This window comes from Agelaius phoeniceus, chromosome 1 (genome assembly GCF_051311805.1).
Source record: "Agelaius phoeniceus isolate bAgePho1 chromosome 1, bAgePho1.hap1, whole genome shotgun sequence".
Taxonomy (NCBI): domain Eukaryota; kingdom Metazoa; phylum Chordata; class Aves; order Passeriformes; family Icteridae; genus Agelaius; species Agelaius phoeniceus.
In genome coordinates this window covers 132,573,706-132,590,943 of record NC_135265.1, presented here as the reverse complement: position 1 = coordinate 132,590,943, position 17,238 = coordinate 132,573,706, and the positions used below count along the sequence as shown (strand labels likewise).

The 17,238-nt window shown below is 54.8% G+C and overlaps 1 protein-coding gene across 1 annotated transcript; it reads right to left on the bottom strand.

Moving 5' to 3' along the window:
• Window positions 1-1,639: 1,639 nt before the first annotated feature.
• GDF6 (growth differentiation factor 6) lies at window positions 1,640-13,713 on the bottom strand. Its single transcript, XM_054643980.2, has 2 exons — window positions 13,304-13,713; window positions 1,640-3,641 (listed from the first exon to the last, which is right to left on the bottom strand). Exons 1-2 carry the CDS (start codon window positions 13,638-13,640, stop codon window positions 2,785-2,787), a joined length of 1,194 nt encoding a protein of 397 aa, XP_054499955.1. The 5' UTR covers window positions 13,641-13,713; the 3' UTR covers window positions 1,640-2,784.
• Window positions 13,714-17,238: the final 3,525 nt, after the last annotated feature.

Below are 17,238 nucleotides of genomic sequence, written 5' to 3'. Positions count from 1 at the left end.
CAGCTCAGTGACAGCACAGCTTGCCACCCGCGTATGATGAATGGGCTTGCAACAGAAGCGATATTGGTTTTTACATGGAAAGGAAATTGCATTGAAACTCTCAGTGTATGGTTGTAGCCAAAGCATTGTCTGTACACACAATAATTCATTTGCTCAACAGACAGCAAAATAAAGAGATGATTCATTCAGCCTTCTCTAGCTGACAATTTCGTAAAATTTCATATTTTACATCATGTTCATTTCCAGTTGACAATGTCTTACATATCTAGATTACCTTTCCTCAGAGAGTATATTGCAGGTTGTCGGACATCATATGCCCATTCTTTCTCTCATAAAGAGAGCAGAGTTTTGATCCACAGCACAAGACTGAATTGGTGTGGTCAGAACAGCAAAGTTCACACCAATCAGAACTGCACATGGTGAACCTGGCTTAAAAAAAGCCCTTTTTAAACTGTAATTTCTAAATCTACTATTAGTAATGAACTTGAAACACCATTAAGCACTAGAAAGCAGTATTCCTCTGGCAGTTGTACCAAGTCTAAGGCTGGAGTCTTCTACAGGTCTCTGAGCTGCTGCTATTCAAACACTCGGGCCCGATCCTGCACTCCTTTGTTCAAACACCAGTCCAAGGGAGTGAAAGCTGGTCAGAGAAAAACGTGTGGGATCAGATCTTGTGATATGGCCAAAAAAAATCCACTTTCCATGAAAGGAACCTTTTCAAACACATTCCACAAGGTGAGCAGCTCTTTCAGCCCTTCTGCATATAAGATGAGGCTTTTATTTTTTTCCCTGAGAGTGGGGCTCATAGCCCCCAAGCTGCCTTTACCACCCCTGCATGCATCACTGAGAGAGGATCCTTCTCTTACTGAAACAGCTACTCATTGAATAGTTCTTCATTATCTAAGAGATAGCCAGGAAATATTTAATAAATATATTACCCATTGCATCAAAATAAATATCATTTATAAAACATTCATTGTCTTTTGCTCATCATCATCATACAGTGTATATTAATGTCCCCAGTACAGATGAGATTTACAAACGTTTGCCTGAATTTTTCCCCTTAATGCATTCTCCCACTTACAATAATCATTGCATAAAATGCATAAAAACACAATGCAGCTTTATGTCACTGGCATATACCAAAGACGAGACTAAAGATCTTGTGAGAGTACAAAAAGTCTTCAGACAGGAGGAATGGCTTTAGGTGCGCCTTCAAGTGGCACTTGATCCAACTCAACTCTGCAGCATTTTAGAATTAGAGCCAATATTTACTTGAGAACTCAGAATTACTTAATCAAATAATAGAACATATAAAAAGCAAGCTGACTTTTTGGAAAAAAAAATGTTTAATAATACAATGATAGTTGTAGTATCGTCCAGTAAAGATGTATTGTAAAAATGTTCTGAATATTAATTTACCTCAGATAACTTTAGAGTTGTAAATACTTGCATTATATTGAGGTAGACAGTAAAAAAAAATTATTTTCTCCATTATTAGCACAGATTTAAAATCTTGTAATAATATCTTAAGGAAATGATAATGTTAAGTAAGGATGAAATATTTGATTAATGCTTAATTCTGTACAACTCAAATATAAACTTTTAAAAATATTAGAAATTATAACATTTCGAGTGCATATCATGTTTTGTACATTAAAAAAAAGAAATGCATGTTGTTCATCTCCATTTTGCACTTTTCAGTCTGTTTAAATAAACAAATATTTACAACTTTTACATGAACAACAGTGCATTCAAAGCAAAATGTGCATTTTAAATTACTGCTCCTGGTCGAGTCTTTTTATTAGCATTTTATATTATTATTCTCTTCTCTTTTTTATCTTTTTCCACAAGTTTGTAGCTCTGCAATACCAGATAAGCCAACAATTCTAGAAATCGGTGGGGAAAAGCCTGAAACTACGAACATAATAATTACATTAAGAAAGGGCTAGGCATAGCTTCGAAGTGCACTTTCCTCTGGTGAAGCCACAGCTGAGACCAAAGGTGGGAAAGAACCAGAAATCTCACGTAAAACGCCTTTTCCAGCACAACATTTGCATATAATACTGCTGCAAATTGCGAGGGCCGCCGAGACACAGCTACCCAGAGACCTGGCAATGGCATCCTCGCACTCTTCGTGGGACCCGAAGCAGTTTCCTTTCCAGTCCACCCCGGTTGTGCTTTCTGTAACACTTCGCTCTTCACAGTTTGTTGTCTTAAAATAAAACCTAGCTGATAATTATAATCTTAAGAAACTCTCGATTTTCTTTTTTCTCTTTTTTTTCTCTTGTGGGGAGAGAGGGAAGGGGAGGTGGAGGGGGGGGCATAGGCTATTTCTGGCTGGTAAGCTTGCAGGAATGTGAAAGAGAGAGGGCAGAAATGAAACAGCCCTCTTCAGAGCAACTTCAGAGAGAGGGATCAGTCTGCTCCCTCTCCCTCCCCCGACTCTTTTTGTACTTGGTAAATTGCCTTCACCTTTGGAGGGAGGAGGATAGATCGCCAGATAAACCCCGGGGGAGGAGAGGGGAGCGGGGAAGGGACCGGGCGGGGGCCTCGCCGCCTGCCCGGCCCGCTCGCCCTTCCCCGCCGGCAGCCGCGGGCCGACGCTGCCGTAGCCCCCGCCGCCACCGCGGGCAGCGCGGCCGAGCCCCGGCGCCGGGCCGCCCTCCGCCGTGCCCTCCGCCGTGCCCTCCGCCCCGGCCGCGGGACGGGGGCCCCGCTCGCCGCCGCCGCCGCACCTCCGCCAGACGCAGACCCGGCCGCCGCCGAGGGGCGTCCCGCCCGCTACCTGCAGCCGCAGGACTCCACCACCATGTCCTCGTACTGCTTGTACACCACGTTGTTGCCCGCGTCGATGTAGAGGATGCTGATGGGGGTCAGCTTGGTGGGGACGCAGCAGCTGGGCGGCGTGGAGCCGGGGTCCATGGAGTTCATGAGGGTCTGGATGATGGCGTGGTTTGTGGGCTCCAGGTGGGAGCGCAGCGGGAAGTCGCAGACGCCCTCGCAGTGGTGGGCCTCGTATTCCAGCGGGGCGATGATCCAGTCGTCCCAGCCCAGCTCCTTGAAGTTGACGTGCAGCGGCTTCTTGCTGCAGCGCAGCCGGGACTTCTTGCCGTGCCGCTTGCCGTGCCGGCTGGCGAAGGCGGTGCGGCGCTGGCGCCGGGCCGGCGGGCGGCGGGCGGCGGGCGGCGGGGCCGCGCCCAGCTCGGCGCGCAGCTCCCCGAGGAGGCTCCGCCGCCGCGCGCGGGTGAAGACCACCAGCAGCGCGCGCTCCTGAGGCGGCCGCGGCCGGCGCGCGAAGCCCAGGCCCCGCAGGTCGAGCCAGCGCCGCGGGCCGCGCTCCGCCGAGGCCCGCAGCTCCAGGCACAGCCGCTTCCGGGGCCGCTGCTCCCGCAGGCCCTGCCGCACGTCGAACACCTCCCAGCCGGCGGACGGGGCCGGGTCCAGGGCGCGGGAGTCCAGCGGTCGCGGCGAGAGGCAGGCGGAGAGCTGCACGTGCAGCGGGGCGGCGGGCGGCGGGCGGCCCCGCGGGGCCCGGCGGAACAGCCGCAGCTCGGCCCCCACGAGCTCCTCCGTCTCCGAGAGGGTCGACACATCAAACACATACTGCTGCCGCCTCAAGGGAGCGGGCGAGAGATCGTCTGCGAGATAAAAATAATTACAGTCAGTTGTGCTCGGGGGGATCTGCCGAGAGGTCTCTGAGGCGGGAGAGGGAGGGAGCACCGCCGGCTTGCCCGGCCGGGGCCGCTCCTGCCTGCCTGCCTCACCCCCCACCCCCAGCCGGACCGGGACCGGGGGAGGGCGGGGAGAAGAGAAAGAAGGAGAAGGGAAGAATATGGAAAGGAAAGGGAAGAATATGGAAAGGAAAGGAAGTATGCAAGAACCCGCACCAGACAGGAGACGGCTCTCCAGCACTAGAGGCAGACCCTGCCCCACGCACATCCTCTGCCTATCAGCCCCATATACACGTGCTCCTCTGAGAAAAACCTGGACTTCTTTTTTGACACATCCGTGTACAAAGTGCAGCGCAGAAAGCAAACCAGATTCCCTTGAGCTGCTTTCCAATAAAATGTTTACAACCCAGCAAATACAAAAATTCCCAAAGCCCCTGTGTTTCCCCAGAAGCTAGTAAAGCTTGTGTAGATTTCTATAGTAAAAGTGTCACTGGAGCCTCTGTTCAGCAGCCCCTCGCCGCTTTTCCAAAGTCAGCCCGCCCCAGGGGTAGGAACAGAGACTAAAGAAATATACACCCGCCTGTTATTTATCGATATCAAAGGTCATTGCGATCCCTAATCAGTATGTTTCACAACCTCGGCTCTACCTGACAGGTCTCTGGGAACCTCCTGCGGGGCAGGAGAGACAAGGGGATGATTTATGCAAACCAAAAACCTTCAGACGCGACACGGCGATGTAAAAAATCAATGCGGATTAACGTGCAGTTAATCAGTGCGGATTAGCACACTCGACAGTCGCCCTGCATCGCCGCGTGTTCCCCTGGACGTCAGCAGGGAGATGGAGCGTGGAGTGCAGCAGGGACAGCGGGAATTGCTGGGAAAAAGATCTGTCCCGCAGCCAGGCCAGGGGATCCCCCTGCGGAGCCTGGCTGCCTGCCGAGCGCGTCCCCCTCGCCCCGCAGGGAGCCGCCGCGGGAGGCCCCGCCGCCCGCCCGGACCGCGCCGCGCACCCCGGCGGCATCTCGGGCTGCGGAGCCGGGCCCCGCACACCTGCCCGGCTCCCGGGGCACGGCCGCTGTCCCCGCCGGGCCCCGCACACCTGCCCGGCTCCCGGGGCACGGCCGCTGTCCCCGCCTCGCCCGGCACCGAGGCACGAGGAGTCAGCAAGGAGAGGGAGTTCCCGAGCCGGAGCTTCCCCGCCTCCCCGGGGTTGCGCGCCGGCGGGAGCGATGCGGAATCCGTCAGGCCTTTCAGGCATCCCGGAAAATTTGAACCCAGGCCTTTCGGATCCCTGCGTCCGCCTCACACTTCAGGCTTGTCTGTTTCCTCGCGGTGGGGCTTCTCCTTCCCAGCGAGGAGCGAGAGGCAGCCTGGTCGTGCATCCCGCTCAGGGAGTGCGGGAGGAGACTGAAAAAAACACGAGCAGAGCCCGAAAAATGTCGTCACAGTCCAGGTGACGACAACAGCTGCTTTATTGAGCTGTGAAAATAAAAGTGAAACCCATCGGGAGCTGCCTAGAGGTGCTGGACAGTTTCATCAGCACTGCAAGTACAGACCAGGATTCGGTCCATGAGTCTCCTGTGGGTTTTGGGGGAGCGTGGGGGTAGTTCTGCCCTGCACAGGCTCGGGCTGTGAGCTGAGGTGCACGTGTTTGCAGGAGGAGGGTCCAACAGCTCAGGAGATCTCTGGTATCATTGCCTCCTCCTTCAAGGGGGTCCTGGGAGCTTCAGAGAAAAGCGGATGAGCCCTCGGGTAAGAAAGCGCAGGTCCTCCTCCTTCTTCTCCTCTTTCTCGTCGTCTTGTTTTGGTTGTTTGTTTGTTTGTTTGTTTGGGATTTTTTGTTTTGTTTTGGTTTTTTTTCTGCATCCAACATCTGTCAGATACCCGGGCACCCGACAGGGCGCAGACCGATCTCCTGGCCCTGCCGAAATGCGCCAGACCTTCGTTTAAGGGTTCCAGTGACCGTCGAGGAAACTAGATCAGCATCTTCTTCTGTGGCTATCCCCAGCATGTGGGCAGAGCCGGGCCTGGGCACGGGTTCCTTTTTAATCGCTCTCGTTGCTTTTAGGGGATGGAGAGGCGGGTGTCACGCCTGATTTCAGAGAGAGATGCTCGCTCTCTTTGATACTCCCAGTCGCCATGGGGTGGGGGTGAGGAGGGTGCTGCTGTCCCTCCGGAGCAGACAGCCCCACATACACTCATCCTTGCCCTGTTCTTGACCAGCACCACGGTCCTGGGGTCCCCCATATCTCTGCCGCGGTGCAGGAGCAAGGCAGCACTGCCCGGCAGTCTTAGCTTTCAGGGAAAGGGCAGCCCTTTCCTGAGGGATGAGGGGACAGGAAGGTGACAGCGCCTCTCCCCTTCCCGAGGAACCGTCACGCAGGTGGCGCAGGAAGTAATCCCATTCGGGGGTAACATCCAGGCATGCAGCTTAGACGGGAGAGAAGCAGCGAGAGGCTGAATTCCCCAAGTGTCCCCGCTGCTGAAAATGGGCTCTAAAGGGTTTGCAGACCTTTGTCACCCGGCGGTGCGGGAGGAAACCAGCTCCGGCACTGTGGGTGCCAAAAGGCTTGTTCAGGGGTGCTCCCCAAGCAGCATCTTTTGAGACTCCGGTTTGGCGAGGCTTTGGGGCGTTGCTCGGCTGGTTCGTGTTGCTCGGTGGCACGGCACGCTGGCGACACGGCCGGTTTGCAGAGAAATGTGCCCCCGGTCAAGCAGATCTGAGACGGGTTTCAGCAGCACCGAAACTCTGTGCTGGAAAAGTCCCACTGGCTCAGGCAGCTGCCGGCTCCCGTGCCTCTCTCGGGAGGGCAGGGAAAGGGGCAGGGCTGCCGGTTGTTTCAAATAAGTAGCTTTGAATCCGATCAGATAAACGCTATTTATTCACTCTTGTAACCTAATAATTCCAGATGAATACATAATCCTAAACCAGTACTGGCTCGCTCCCAGCGCAGTCGAGAGGATGGGAAAAGCAGCGGAGGGCGGGGAGGGAAAGCGGGACCTCCGGAACCTCCACAAAACGAGGAGAGATGGGTCTAGGTTGGGGACCCTTTGTTCCAGCGAAGCTGCTGCCTTCCCAGCGCACAAAGAGCGGCAGCAGAGACGGCGCAGGGACACCCTGACTGTCCCTCTCCCCGTGAGCAGTGCACAACGGATAGGGGCTTGTCCTCTTCAATTTTCCTTTAAACCCAAGGAGCGAATGGGGTAAAACCTGAGATTTCTAACAGCCAGCTCGAGATCTGCCTTTTTCTCAGGCCAGCTGAAGCTGTCCTTACAGATATTCCCGTTACCGAAATACTTGGTGCGAACAGCAAAGTCATCCCAACTGGGCTGGGGAAAGGCACATGGCAGAAAATGCACCGGAGAGGTGTGTTTATATTTGTAGCGTTAATGTAGATGAATGTTTGCTCCTCAGTAAGTATTTGTTCTATTTCGACTCTCCGTAGTTTATTCTTTTTTTTTTTTTTTTCCGGGCGAAAATAAAATATTAGGAGCAGGAAGGAGGGACAGAAGGAGGGAGTAGGTCTGTCTGAAATTTCAGAATGTGTCAGTGGCGGTTGGGAGAGAGCAGCCCTACTCGGTTCTGCCCCTCGCGAGGCGCTCGGGCAGCGGCGTGCCCGGTGCTCCCGCGGGCGGGCCGGGCCGGGCCGGGCCGGGGGCTGCGCCGGGTCCCGCCCGCCTTCCCCCACGTTTTCCTTCGCCGTGCGGTGGCTGCGTTTTCAGCATCTCCGAAGCTGAATGTATGACTGGATTGGGATGTTTCCCTCAGTTCCCTGCGTGAAGCCTCTCCCGTTTCCCGGGTCGCTTTCTCGCCGCAGTCTGGGCTTTGAGGAGAGACGGGGGTTAACGAAGGCTACACAAAGTTTCCCTTTTCATGGCAGATCAGGTACTGGGCTCCCAGCCAATTCATCAGGGCTCAGATCTTAACTTTACATCACTGCAAATTATACCCAAACCACATTCAAGAAGAATTTTCCCATTCCCAAATTCTCTTTCAAGCCATATTTAAACTCGCAAACCAAAAGCACATTTTCAGTTTAAAGACACTTTGCAGACACTCGCACAACAATAATCTGGAAATTAAAACATATATTGTCCCTAATTGCGAAGGTCTGCCCACACGTTGTCTGCGGAGTCGCAAGGCTGACAGGTATTTCTTTCGGAGCATTACCCAAGCTGTGGAAACAAGGGGCTGACTCTCCATGTGTGGTATTTCTCCGGGTTTCAATTCCACATCTCCCAGCGCCTGCCTCGCCGCGGTTTTTTATTACACCGAGTGATTAGATTTAAATGTATCGTTCGCTTCGCTATCGAGTAACCGAGAAAGACCACACCTTCTTCGGACGAATTCCCAATCCTGCCAAAAAACACTAACTAGCTGTTGGAGGGCTGTTTTTTCTTTTTCTTTTCTTTTTCTTTTTCTTTTCTTTTCCTTTTTTACTTTTTTTTTTCTCTCCTCGGAGCGGGGAGGCACCTGGCTGTGATGTACCTTTGATCACCGCTGTACCGTACCTGCTCCGGCAAGGCTGCCTGCCCTTGCCCCACTCTCCCGCTCGCCACGAGCGACTCTCGATCCTCGGGCATAGAGGGATCGCTGCAACACCCGCGGGACACGTCCCGCAAGGCTCCGGGCCCTCGGCTGTCGGCATCGTCCCAGGAGATGCGCCGAGGCGGACGGGAGCTTCCTTGCGGGGTTTCTACCTGCTGTAACAGACCTTAACCCAATATCGTTCCCTTTCCCCATTTGCAGTGCTTACGCTACCCGAAATACTTCGACGGAGGAGAAATAATTCTTCCGAAATTATTCGTATTGAGAAAATCGGCCCTAATATTCCCAGCGCTTGGAGCTAAGAAATGAAGCAAAAATATTACTGAGCGATAAATGTGGAAGCGCTAAGATACAGCAGCAGAGCATACAGATTTGGCCATAGCTAGCAAAGACTGAAACATCCCCTTTCGCTCATAAATCAGGCTTCAGGCACGAGAGGACTCCTACTCTCAGTTTCAGCCTGCCCTGAAATCGCAAGGAAAGGAGGGTTTTCTCCGATCGACCGTTTTGGGGTTTTTTTCCTACTATGAAGGGAGGAGGAAAATGAGGAGGGCGAGGCGCCCCACTGCCGTGCCCAGCACCGAGTGGCCCTGGCCTGCGCCGGATTTTCTCCCCGCGGGCCACTCGGCTGCCGGTTGGGGCCAGCCCAGCTGCGGCACAGCATCTCCCCGCGGGCGGCGGAAACTACACAGCTCCGAGGCGGAGACCTCGGACCTCCGTCCCCCACGTGTCCCCCCCTCAAAAAAAAAAAAAAAAAAAAAATTCAACCTCTTAGCAAGTCCCGCAGGAGGATTTCTGGATTAAAAATATATATATATATAATAACGAAAAAAATCAGGACCAGGTCCGAAATGAGCCAGCGGAATAGTTTGATATGCGTTAATTACTCGTCTTGTTAGCAGAGCGGCTCCGCGGCAGCGCACCGCCCCGCCGAGCTGCCTGATCTGCGGAGCTCCCGGCGCCGCTTCCCGGACCGCCCTCCCGTGCGCGAGCCCCCGCGCCTTCTCCAGGGACAACAAACAAACGAAAGATAAACTAAAAAATACTCCCCCCGCCGACTGCCCCTATTTTCACTGGGAAGCGGCGAGAGGCGCAGACGCCGAGGGGACGCTGCGCTCCGCTCCGCCCGCGCCCCGGCCCCGCGCTCCGCTCCCTCCCGCAGCTCGGGGGGTAAAACACCGACCCCCGAAGCACCTCCCGGCACCGGCAGCGCGGAGCCGCCGCCGCGCCCCGCCCGCCCCCGCGCCACCGGCTCCGCGCGCGCGGAGGCCCCGCCGGGCCGGGCCGAGCCGGGCCGGGCTGGGCTGGGCTGGGCCGGGCCGCTCGCTCCTTTCCCGGGTGCACGGCGGGGATGAGGAGCGGCAGCTCGCTGCCGCGCTCCGGCCGTCTGGTCTGCATTAGTGCTTTTATAAGGGGCTCAAACAAATCGAATACAAGGTCACCAAATAATTAACAGTTGTGAATTCCCTCCTTTCCCATTAAAATACTTCCCTGTTTATATTTCATTTTCCTTCTGCCAACGACAACACTGCTTGGGCAAAGGCTCTGCACAGATTACACTACATTGCAGCTTTCGGTCCACCCAGAAACCCGCTGTTTTGCATAAATATGTTGTACTAGATGAACTTCAAGTGAGATTTACATTCTTTTCTTCTGCCACATGCACAGCCGGGCCATTTTCAGTTACTGCACACGGGATCCCCCTTTCGTCCTAGTCGTCTATTCACCACCCTCACAACCCTCATGGCAAGAGCAAAATAACGATGTTCGGATCTCTGCCCATCCGAATCAGCTGCCTTCCAACTGGAACGCGAAAGCGCATAAAGAAAACGGGGAGGGAAGAAGGAGACGATCTTGACCTATTTCGATGTCGCCGTCCCTTAGGCACGGACCGCAGCATTTCGTATGCGGGAGCCCTGCCTTGGTGCCGGTGCTGCGGGCTCTGCAGACACAAAAGGGTGAGGCGAGGGGCACTCGCAGCAGCCGGCCCTCGTAGCAATCCCTTTCCACGGAGATTCTTTCGAAAATCGTGCCTCTTCGCACTCCAGCTATTTCTTTTTTGTTTTCTATCTGTTCCTAGCCATGCCGCGTTTCTTGCTAGCTGTGGGATTGCTTGTTTATAACTCCCTTCTCCAGCTCCCTCCCGCTCTCTCTTTTTTTTTTTTTTTTTCTTCCCCTGCCTGGTGGAGTCCTTGCAGCTCCTAATTGTCCTGCCTTACTGTGGAGCTCCAATGCTGGGGGTCCTGAGGCCAGTGAGAGCACCATCTGCGTTTTAATGAGTTACTTCATGTGCCAACAGTAATTTTCCTACATTCAGCTAGGTCCTGTCTGATCTTGCGACCGTAACAAGGGGGAGCGAGTGGGGGGCGGTAGGGGGTGGAGAAGGGGGAATCGCAAACCCTTTCCCCCCTTTCTCCTCTCTTTCTACCGACGGGGGAAGAAGCATACATGTATTAAGCAGTAGTGAGTCTTCACTCCCTCTCGCGCTACCCTGAAAACGATCTTATTAGCTTCAAGCGGGAAGGGAAGAAGCGAAGCCACGGGAAGCGGCTGTCGGTGTCTGCGCCGAAGCGCTCTGCCCCGCAGCCTCGGAGGGCGGTGGGACGGGCGGGCTCGGGGCCGCTGCGGCCGGGAGCTGCTGCCGCTCAGAGCCGAGCGCCGGGCGGCCCCGCCGGACACGCAGGCACAGCAGCCCGCCTCGTACGGGAAGGGCGCTGCTCGGCAGGACTACGAGTTGCTTCGCGCTCCTCTGCGGGCTGCTGTCCCCCCGAAATGCTGCCATGCAGGATGGCGTGCGGCAGGTGGGGCGGCCACCGCCATATCCCCCCTCCGGAGCTGCCGCTTAGGTAAAGAGCAGCCCATCTAATTGGGTCAATTTGGGCGGCTGTACTGTCTGCAAATGAAGTGACAGAAAATCTGCCCCCCCCTTCCCCGCTTTCCCTGAGCAAAGACTGTTCATCATCAGCACAACTCCAGTTCGCCAATTAACTGGGCTAGGAGCCCACGGGGAGGTGGGCAGTAAAATAGCTACCACTTCAGAGGAACGGAAGCTCTCTTGAAGTTTTTTGGTGATGTGCCATCGGCTGGTCCACTTCATTATGGGAGACTAGACAATATTTGATATGTTATGACATGAACACTCAATTAGATCACTGAGTTGAAATACTCCAATCAGTGGCTTGATGCTAAGCAACCCTCAGAAGGTCCAGCAGAAGGTCACAGCCTGTGACACATCAAATCAAAATCAATGGGGAAAAGTGAGGCTTTTCCTTAATCAAACCAGGACTTCTGTTAGCAAATCACTTCCCCCGGAGTAGAATCTCACATGCAGCGAGATGAGCTAAATTTGTTAAATTAACTGTCTTTCTTCTGGTTATCAAGAATAAGATGATATTGAGCGCGGCTCCATTTCCTGCAGCTCGCAGGATCAGCACCCCGTTTCCTCTCCGTCAGGGGGAGCGGTCCAGCTCCTTTCTGACGACTGAATTTTCGAAACCGTGTTTCTAGAAAGCGGGTCCTCTTCCCCCACCCCCGCTTTTAACAGCGACAAAGAAAACGACCCCAATAAGGCGAAAGCGGAGAGCAAAACCCCTTGTCCCCTTTCCCCTCGAAAACGTCTGCGGGCTTCCGACCGCAGGGGGCACATACTGTGGGCGCTCTCACGCGTCCTCCCGAGCCCGGAGAGGCGCGACCGAGGCGGGAGGCGAAGAGCCCCGCCGAGCTCCGCCGCGGAAAGAACTCCCCGAGCCCGGGGTAGCAATGGGGCAAGGGGCCGAGCCTCGGGGGCCGTGGGCGGGGAGAAGCTTCCGGCTCGGGGAGGCGGTGAAGGGGCTCGGTTTGGGTTCGGTTCGATTTGGTTTGGGGCGATCGGCTTCTGCAGCTCCAGGGAGCCGTGTGATTTTCCCGGCGCTGTGTTTTGCCCTAAAACGGCTGGGACACGGCGGGAGGGCGGCGAGCTGCCCCGGCTCCCGGCGCTGCCAGCCCCCGGCAGGTACACCAGCGCCCGAGGAGGCGCGGACAGAGGGGAGGGTCTTCAGATGTGGGAGAGGGGGAGGAACGAAAGCGCAATCTTCATTAAGAACCTGTTAATTAGTCTGTTCTTAATGGCTCACAACCAGGGTAACGAAAAAAGGGGGAGGGAATGAAAGGGGCAGGGGGGCGTTTTTATGGAAGGGAAATTTTACTCTGGATCGACGAGAAATGTGCACGCGCGGCGCCGGGTACGAGCGATACGATGACGAGAGAGAAGCCCAGGAGGGCCCCGGCCGGGGCTGCAGGTCACGGAGGGGGCCCGGGAGCCCCGCGGCACCGATGCTGCCCGGGAAGCTCTGCGGCCCGGGGTAGCGGGCCCCGCTGCCAATCCCGGCCCGGGGCTGCGTGAGGACCAACCCCGCACACGGCTCAAAGGATGCGGCCCCAAGCAGACGTCAAGTCCGGCCGCCCCATCGCTGAGTCCCGGTACCGGGCGGTACCTGGGCTGCACGCTGCCCCCCCGCAAGCGGAGCCGGAGGGTCCCAGTCCCTGCGCTCTCGGAAGGGGCCGGGGCTCTTCCAGGTAACCCCGATAACGCGACCCGAGGCGAGAGCAGCCTCAGGCAGAAGATGTTCGCTTTCGGTCAGTTTAAACTTTCTTTTCGCCGTGCAGCCGCGTCGATAAGAGCCACCCTTTATCCGGCGGGTGGAAAGAAACCAGAAAAGCGATATTTAATTTTTTTTTTTCAAGGTTGAATTTACACCCAAATTCCGCCTGCAAAGCTGGGGCGTGTTTTCTACCACCCCATGACGATTCGGGGAGGAACACTCGTGTTTCTCGCACGCGGCACTTAGGGCTGCCTCGGCTTGGGTTTAGTGCCCGCGGGGCCGTTTGCTTTTAAATAAAACACCGCGACTCCCAATTCACCGAGAGATCTGCACTTGCCTGCCGTACCGGGGAGGGGAACAGCACCGGTGGCCGCTGCAGCGCGCTCCCACCTCCCCAGCACCAGGCTCCGCGGGACGGCAGCCTCGTACCGCGGAGCGCAGCGGGAAGGGGCACCCGCAGCCCCGGGGGAAACGGGAGGGGCGGGGGGGGCAGAACTTACCTCGTCCCCTGTCTACAAAACTAGTGATGGTGTTGGCGGATTTGGACGACTGAAAAAAGCTGGCGTTGATGCCCAGTTTCTCCGCGATAGAGTAAGTCCTGAACAGAGACAGCATGTACTCGTGGGGTTCCGCCCGTGGGAGCGCCCGGTCCATGGCGTGTCCCCCTTGCCGCGGGCGGCTTTCCCGTGGGGACCGCGGCACTCTGCGGCTGCGACCACCTTTGGAGGAGGCGGCGAGCTCCGAGGAGGCAGGGAGGGAAGCCGGGAGGCAGCAAGGTAAATCCCAGAGGAGGCTGGCGAGCAAGGCGGCGGAGAGCAGGGCCCGGCGTGCATTCATAGCGAGAGGCGGCGGCGGTAGGGAGGAAGAGGAGGGCGGCCCGACGTGCGGCTCCGGCGGCCCACGGAGCGGCGCGGGGACTGCGCGGCGGCGCGGCGCGGAGCGGCGACTGCACCCGGGCGGGCTCGGCCCGCAGCCGCCCGCCCCGCCCCGTGGGTACCGCCCCGCCGCGCACCGCCCTGTGCGGGCACCCAGCCCGCCCCGCGGGGCGGTCCGCGGCGGGGCGGGACACCCTGGTCGGGCGCTTGGGGGTCCCTTTGCTCCCTCCCCGCTGTGCTCTCCACGCGGGAAGCGGACGCGAGGGCCGGAGAGAGATGCCGCGCGTCTTGCTGCCACCTCTCGGGTACCGCTTCTCATCGACCCAGCGGTGATGACATCTGTTCAGGTGCCTCACAGGTTCTCCAGGTTTGAGTGTGGGCAGATTCGTGTGATGCTAATGATTTTGCTTGAGGGTCTTTGTATTCCCGTGGCTACGTGTCCGAAAACTTGGCACAAAGCAGGGGTCTTATAAGAAGGAGAATTTGGTGGCGAGGGTCTCACACTGGGATGTGCCAGGGCCCATGTAGCTAGCAGCCTTGAGGCTGGCCCTGACACCTATTAGAGAAGGAGGGGAAAGCATAGGGAGAGCCAGAGACCATTCTCCTTGTCTCAAAATCTGCAAATCAGCCACCAAGAGGGGACCAGCCCAAGTGGAGCACAGTGCCAGGGTGGGGCCTGGCAAAAAGCAGCGCTGAGCACTGCTGGGCAGTCAGCACTGTCAAGATAATCAGGGTAGCCTGGGGCAGGCAGGGCACACATTTGCCTTGTCCTAGTCATGCAAAAGACAGCAGTGGAGCAGAAATACAAGGATTCAGAAATTCACCCACCCCTTTTCATTTGGCTTTTCCGAGGTGCATCCTTCAGCATAAAACTGGTGTCTGTTCTCCAATGGCTTCATCCAACCACCTATCTAGGGTTCACAGCCATGACAAAGCACAGTTAACATGCTTGCATCATTCTACCTGACCTGATCACTACTTTCTTCTCCTTCACCTTCTCATACTCCTGCCTGATCCATGGGACTGCTGCTGCCACAAACCACCCTCTTCCACTTCCCCATGTGGCTTTCCTCTGCCCTGTGCTGAGTGTTCCTCCTTTCCTGTCCTGATCTCCCATTGTCCACTTCTTCCTACCTCTCCTGTCTGCCCCAACTCTGCTACTGGTGGATTTTCCTCTAATTCCAGTAAGAGGTCATGTGTGTTTAGCTGTGAAAGCCTGGTCCATAGTAAATAAAGGGAATCTGAGATCTCTGACTATGCTCCCCCATCAGCTGCCATTCTTCATGCAGTCATACACTGGACTTGAGGACTTGTCTTCTTCCCTGTTCTCATCTTTCCACTGAGAGCAGCTCATGCCTGGGCTTTGGCACCACTCCTAGTGCAACAGAGGATCTGTGGGATGAGGCAGACCCTGAGAGGGCATATGAAGCAGGCTTCTAGCCTGGCACATCCCAGTTTGCCTGTAGGGTGCTTAGTCCCACTGTGTTCCCCATCTCCTATGGAGAGACCCTAGGGACTATGAGGAACACAAGGGGAACATTCAAAGCAAGTGACAGGCTCAGGTTCCAAGTGAACCACACTGCATCTCTACTAGAAGAAAAGATAATTCCGAGGCAGGAGCTCACACTGTCCTGCAGCCCTCCATAAATGGCTTAGAGAGCTCCCTGGTGTGGTTTTGGCCCATGCCAACTAGCACTTTCCCAGCCAATACCCAGGTCTGTTACAAGTTATGGCTTGTGCCAGGGGCTGTCCCCAGATAGCCATTTGGATGTGCCCATGTGGATGTGGGACACATCATACAGCTGGGATTAGAGAAAGGGGCCCATCATTGCCTTGGCTTCTTTTTAGCACGATAGATGTACTGCGAGGTGCTGGCAGATGAGCTGTGAAGAGACAGGGCTACAAAAAAGTATCAGTGACAGTGCAGAAATGAGGCAAGTGTTCTGCAAAACCATTTCCCACTTCATTCTGTCCCATTTCTTCACCCCCTTTTATTTATTGTGCTTTCACTCCTCCTCTGTATCCTCTGGCTTCACTGACACCCTTCTGACCACTACCCTTCCTTTTCATCAGCTGCTTTCTGCACTGGGAGCGTTCCCCTCCTCCTGTCCCTTTGGCTTGTCTTTTCTGATGCTTCATTTTTGTTGCTTCTGCTCCCCTTTGCCTCTCCCATCCTTTCTGCCTTGTACTTAGCATTTTGGCTATTTTTTTCTTGCCATGACCCAGTTCCTTCCGGAGCCTTATCATCACTTTTTTGTTTCCTTCTGCCCCTTTTGTGTCCTATTCACTTATTCCCTGCTCCTGCTGGCTATCTCCAATCAGCTGCCCAGCTCCAGTTTCTCCTCCGTCAACTTCTGCCCAACCCTAGCCCCCCAGGCTCTTTCTTTTCTCTCCTGCTGTATTTCATTGTCCTGTTTTTCTTTTCTGATATTGTTCCCACTTCCCACATCCCCTCCTTGTGGTCCCAAATGCTGCTGCTGCTGCACAGCTGCCCTTTCCCACTCTCACTCTGCTGGTTTCCAGGGTCCCCTCTGGTGCTCCCGGAGTGTCTGTTCCCTTCCTGCCTTTGTCTCTTGGTCTGTCTCTCCTCTTCCCTCTTTGTTCTCGGCTTTTTCCTCCCTTGGCCTCCTCCTCTCCCAAGGGGAGGTGGTTTCATGCTAATGCAAAGCTGCAAGGTCCCAAGAGCAACTTCCATCAGCCTGATTTAATTTCTACCTGCTGCTTTTGCATGTTTTAACGCATTCTCTAAAATTGACTTGGATGGCTGCTTTGCACTGTCACTTCTTTATCAGGGGCCTGACTTGAAGCCCTCTGCAGCCAACAAGGCCTTTCCTCTGGCTCTTGTGGCCCTGCTGAGGCAGATGCTCCCCCCCAAGGCTGTTGCTTAGCGGGTGAGAGTGCACACAGGTAGCAGTGACAGCCATAAACAGGCAGTGCTGCTTTCCAGCCTGTTTCTCAGAGCTTTAGGTTGCTCAGGGTTGTCCCCGTGCCATTTTGGAATACAATGCCATTGTACAATACAGCTAATTGCCAAGACAGTCACTTAAGGGAATGACAGAGCAAGGAACTGTGGGGATACAACAATTGTGGCGCCTCATGGAGCAACACAGTCAGGTCACTGAGAGGGACTTGAATATATTGAGACACCTTAAGAAGCTTTGGTTTTGATTGTCCCTGAGAAAACTGTGTGGAACTGGACCTGAGAACTGCAGGCAGGAGTGGGCACTTCGTGGGGCAGTATGAGAATGAATCAGTGCCTGTGAGACACTTGAGATCCCCACTTCAGTGCATGGCAAAGAGTGAAATAATGGCAGCAACAATAAAAAGAGTAAAATAATAGCAGCCACCAGCAAAGAAGAATAGTGTTTTAAAAACTTGTTTCCTTTCTGGTTTTCTCAACAATAAAACTTGGCCAGATTTCAGTTTATAATTGCATTATACATATTTTGTAACATTTTTTTTTTACTTCAAATATGTTTCTCAGAACTAAAGCAATTTGGAGACTGCAAAAATGCAGTTTTAAAACTAGTTTAAAACTGCTTAAAACATCCTATCTTTCA

What these genes read in the sequence shown, in the direction of transcription:
- GDF6 (XM_054643980.2), bottom strand. Translation starts at nt 13,640, where the DNA reads ATGAATGCACGCCGGGCCCTGCTCTCCGCCGCCTTGCTCGCCAGCCTC. An exon ending in TTTTGTAGACAGGGGACGAG is followed by an intron (nt 3,642 to 13,303) that starts GTAAGTTCTGCC and finishes TTTATCTCGCAG; the next exon opens with ACGATCTCTCGCCCGCTCCC.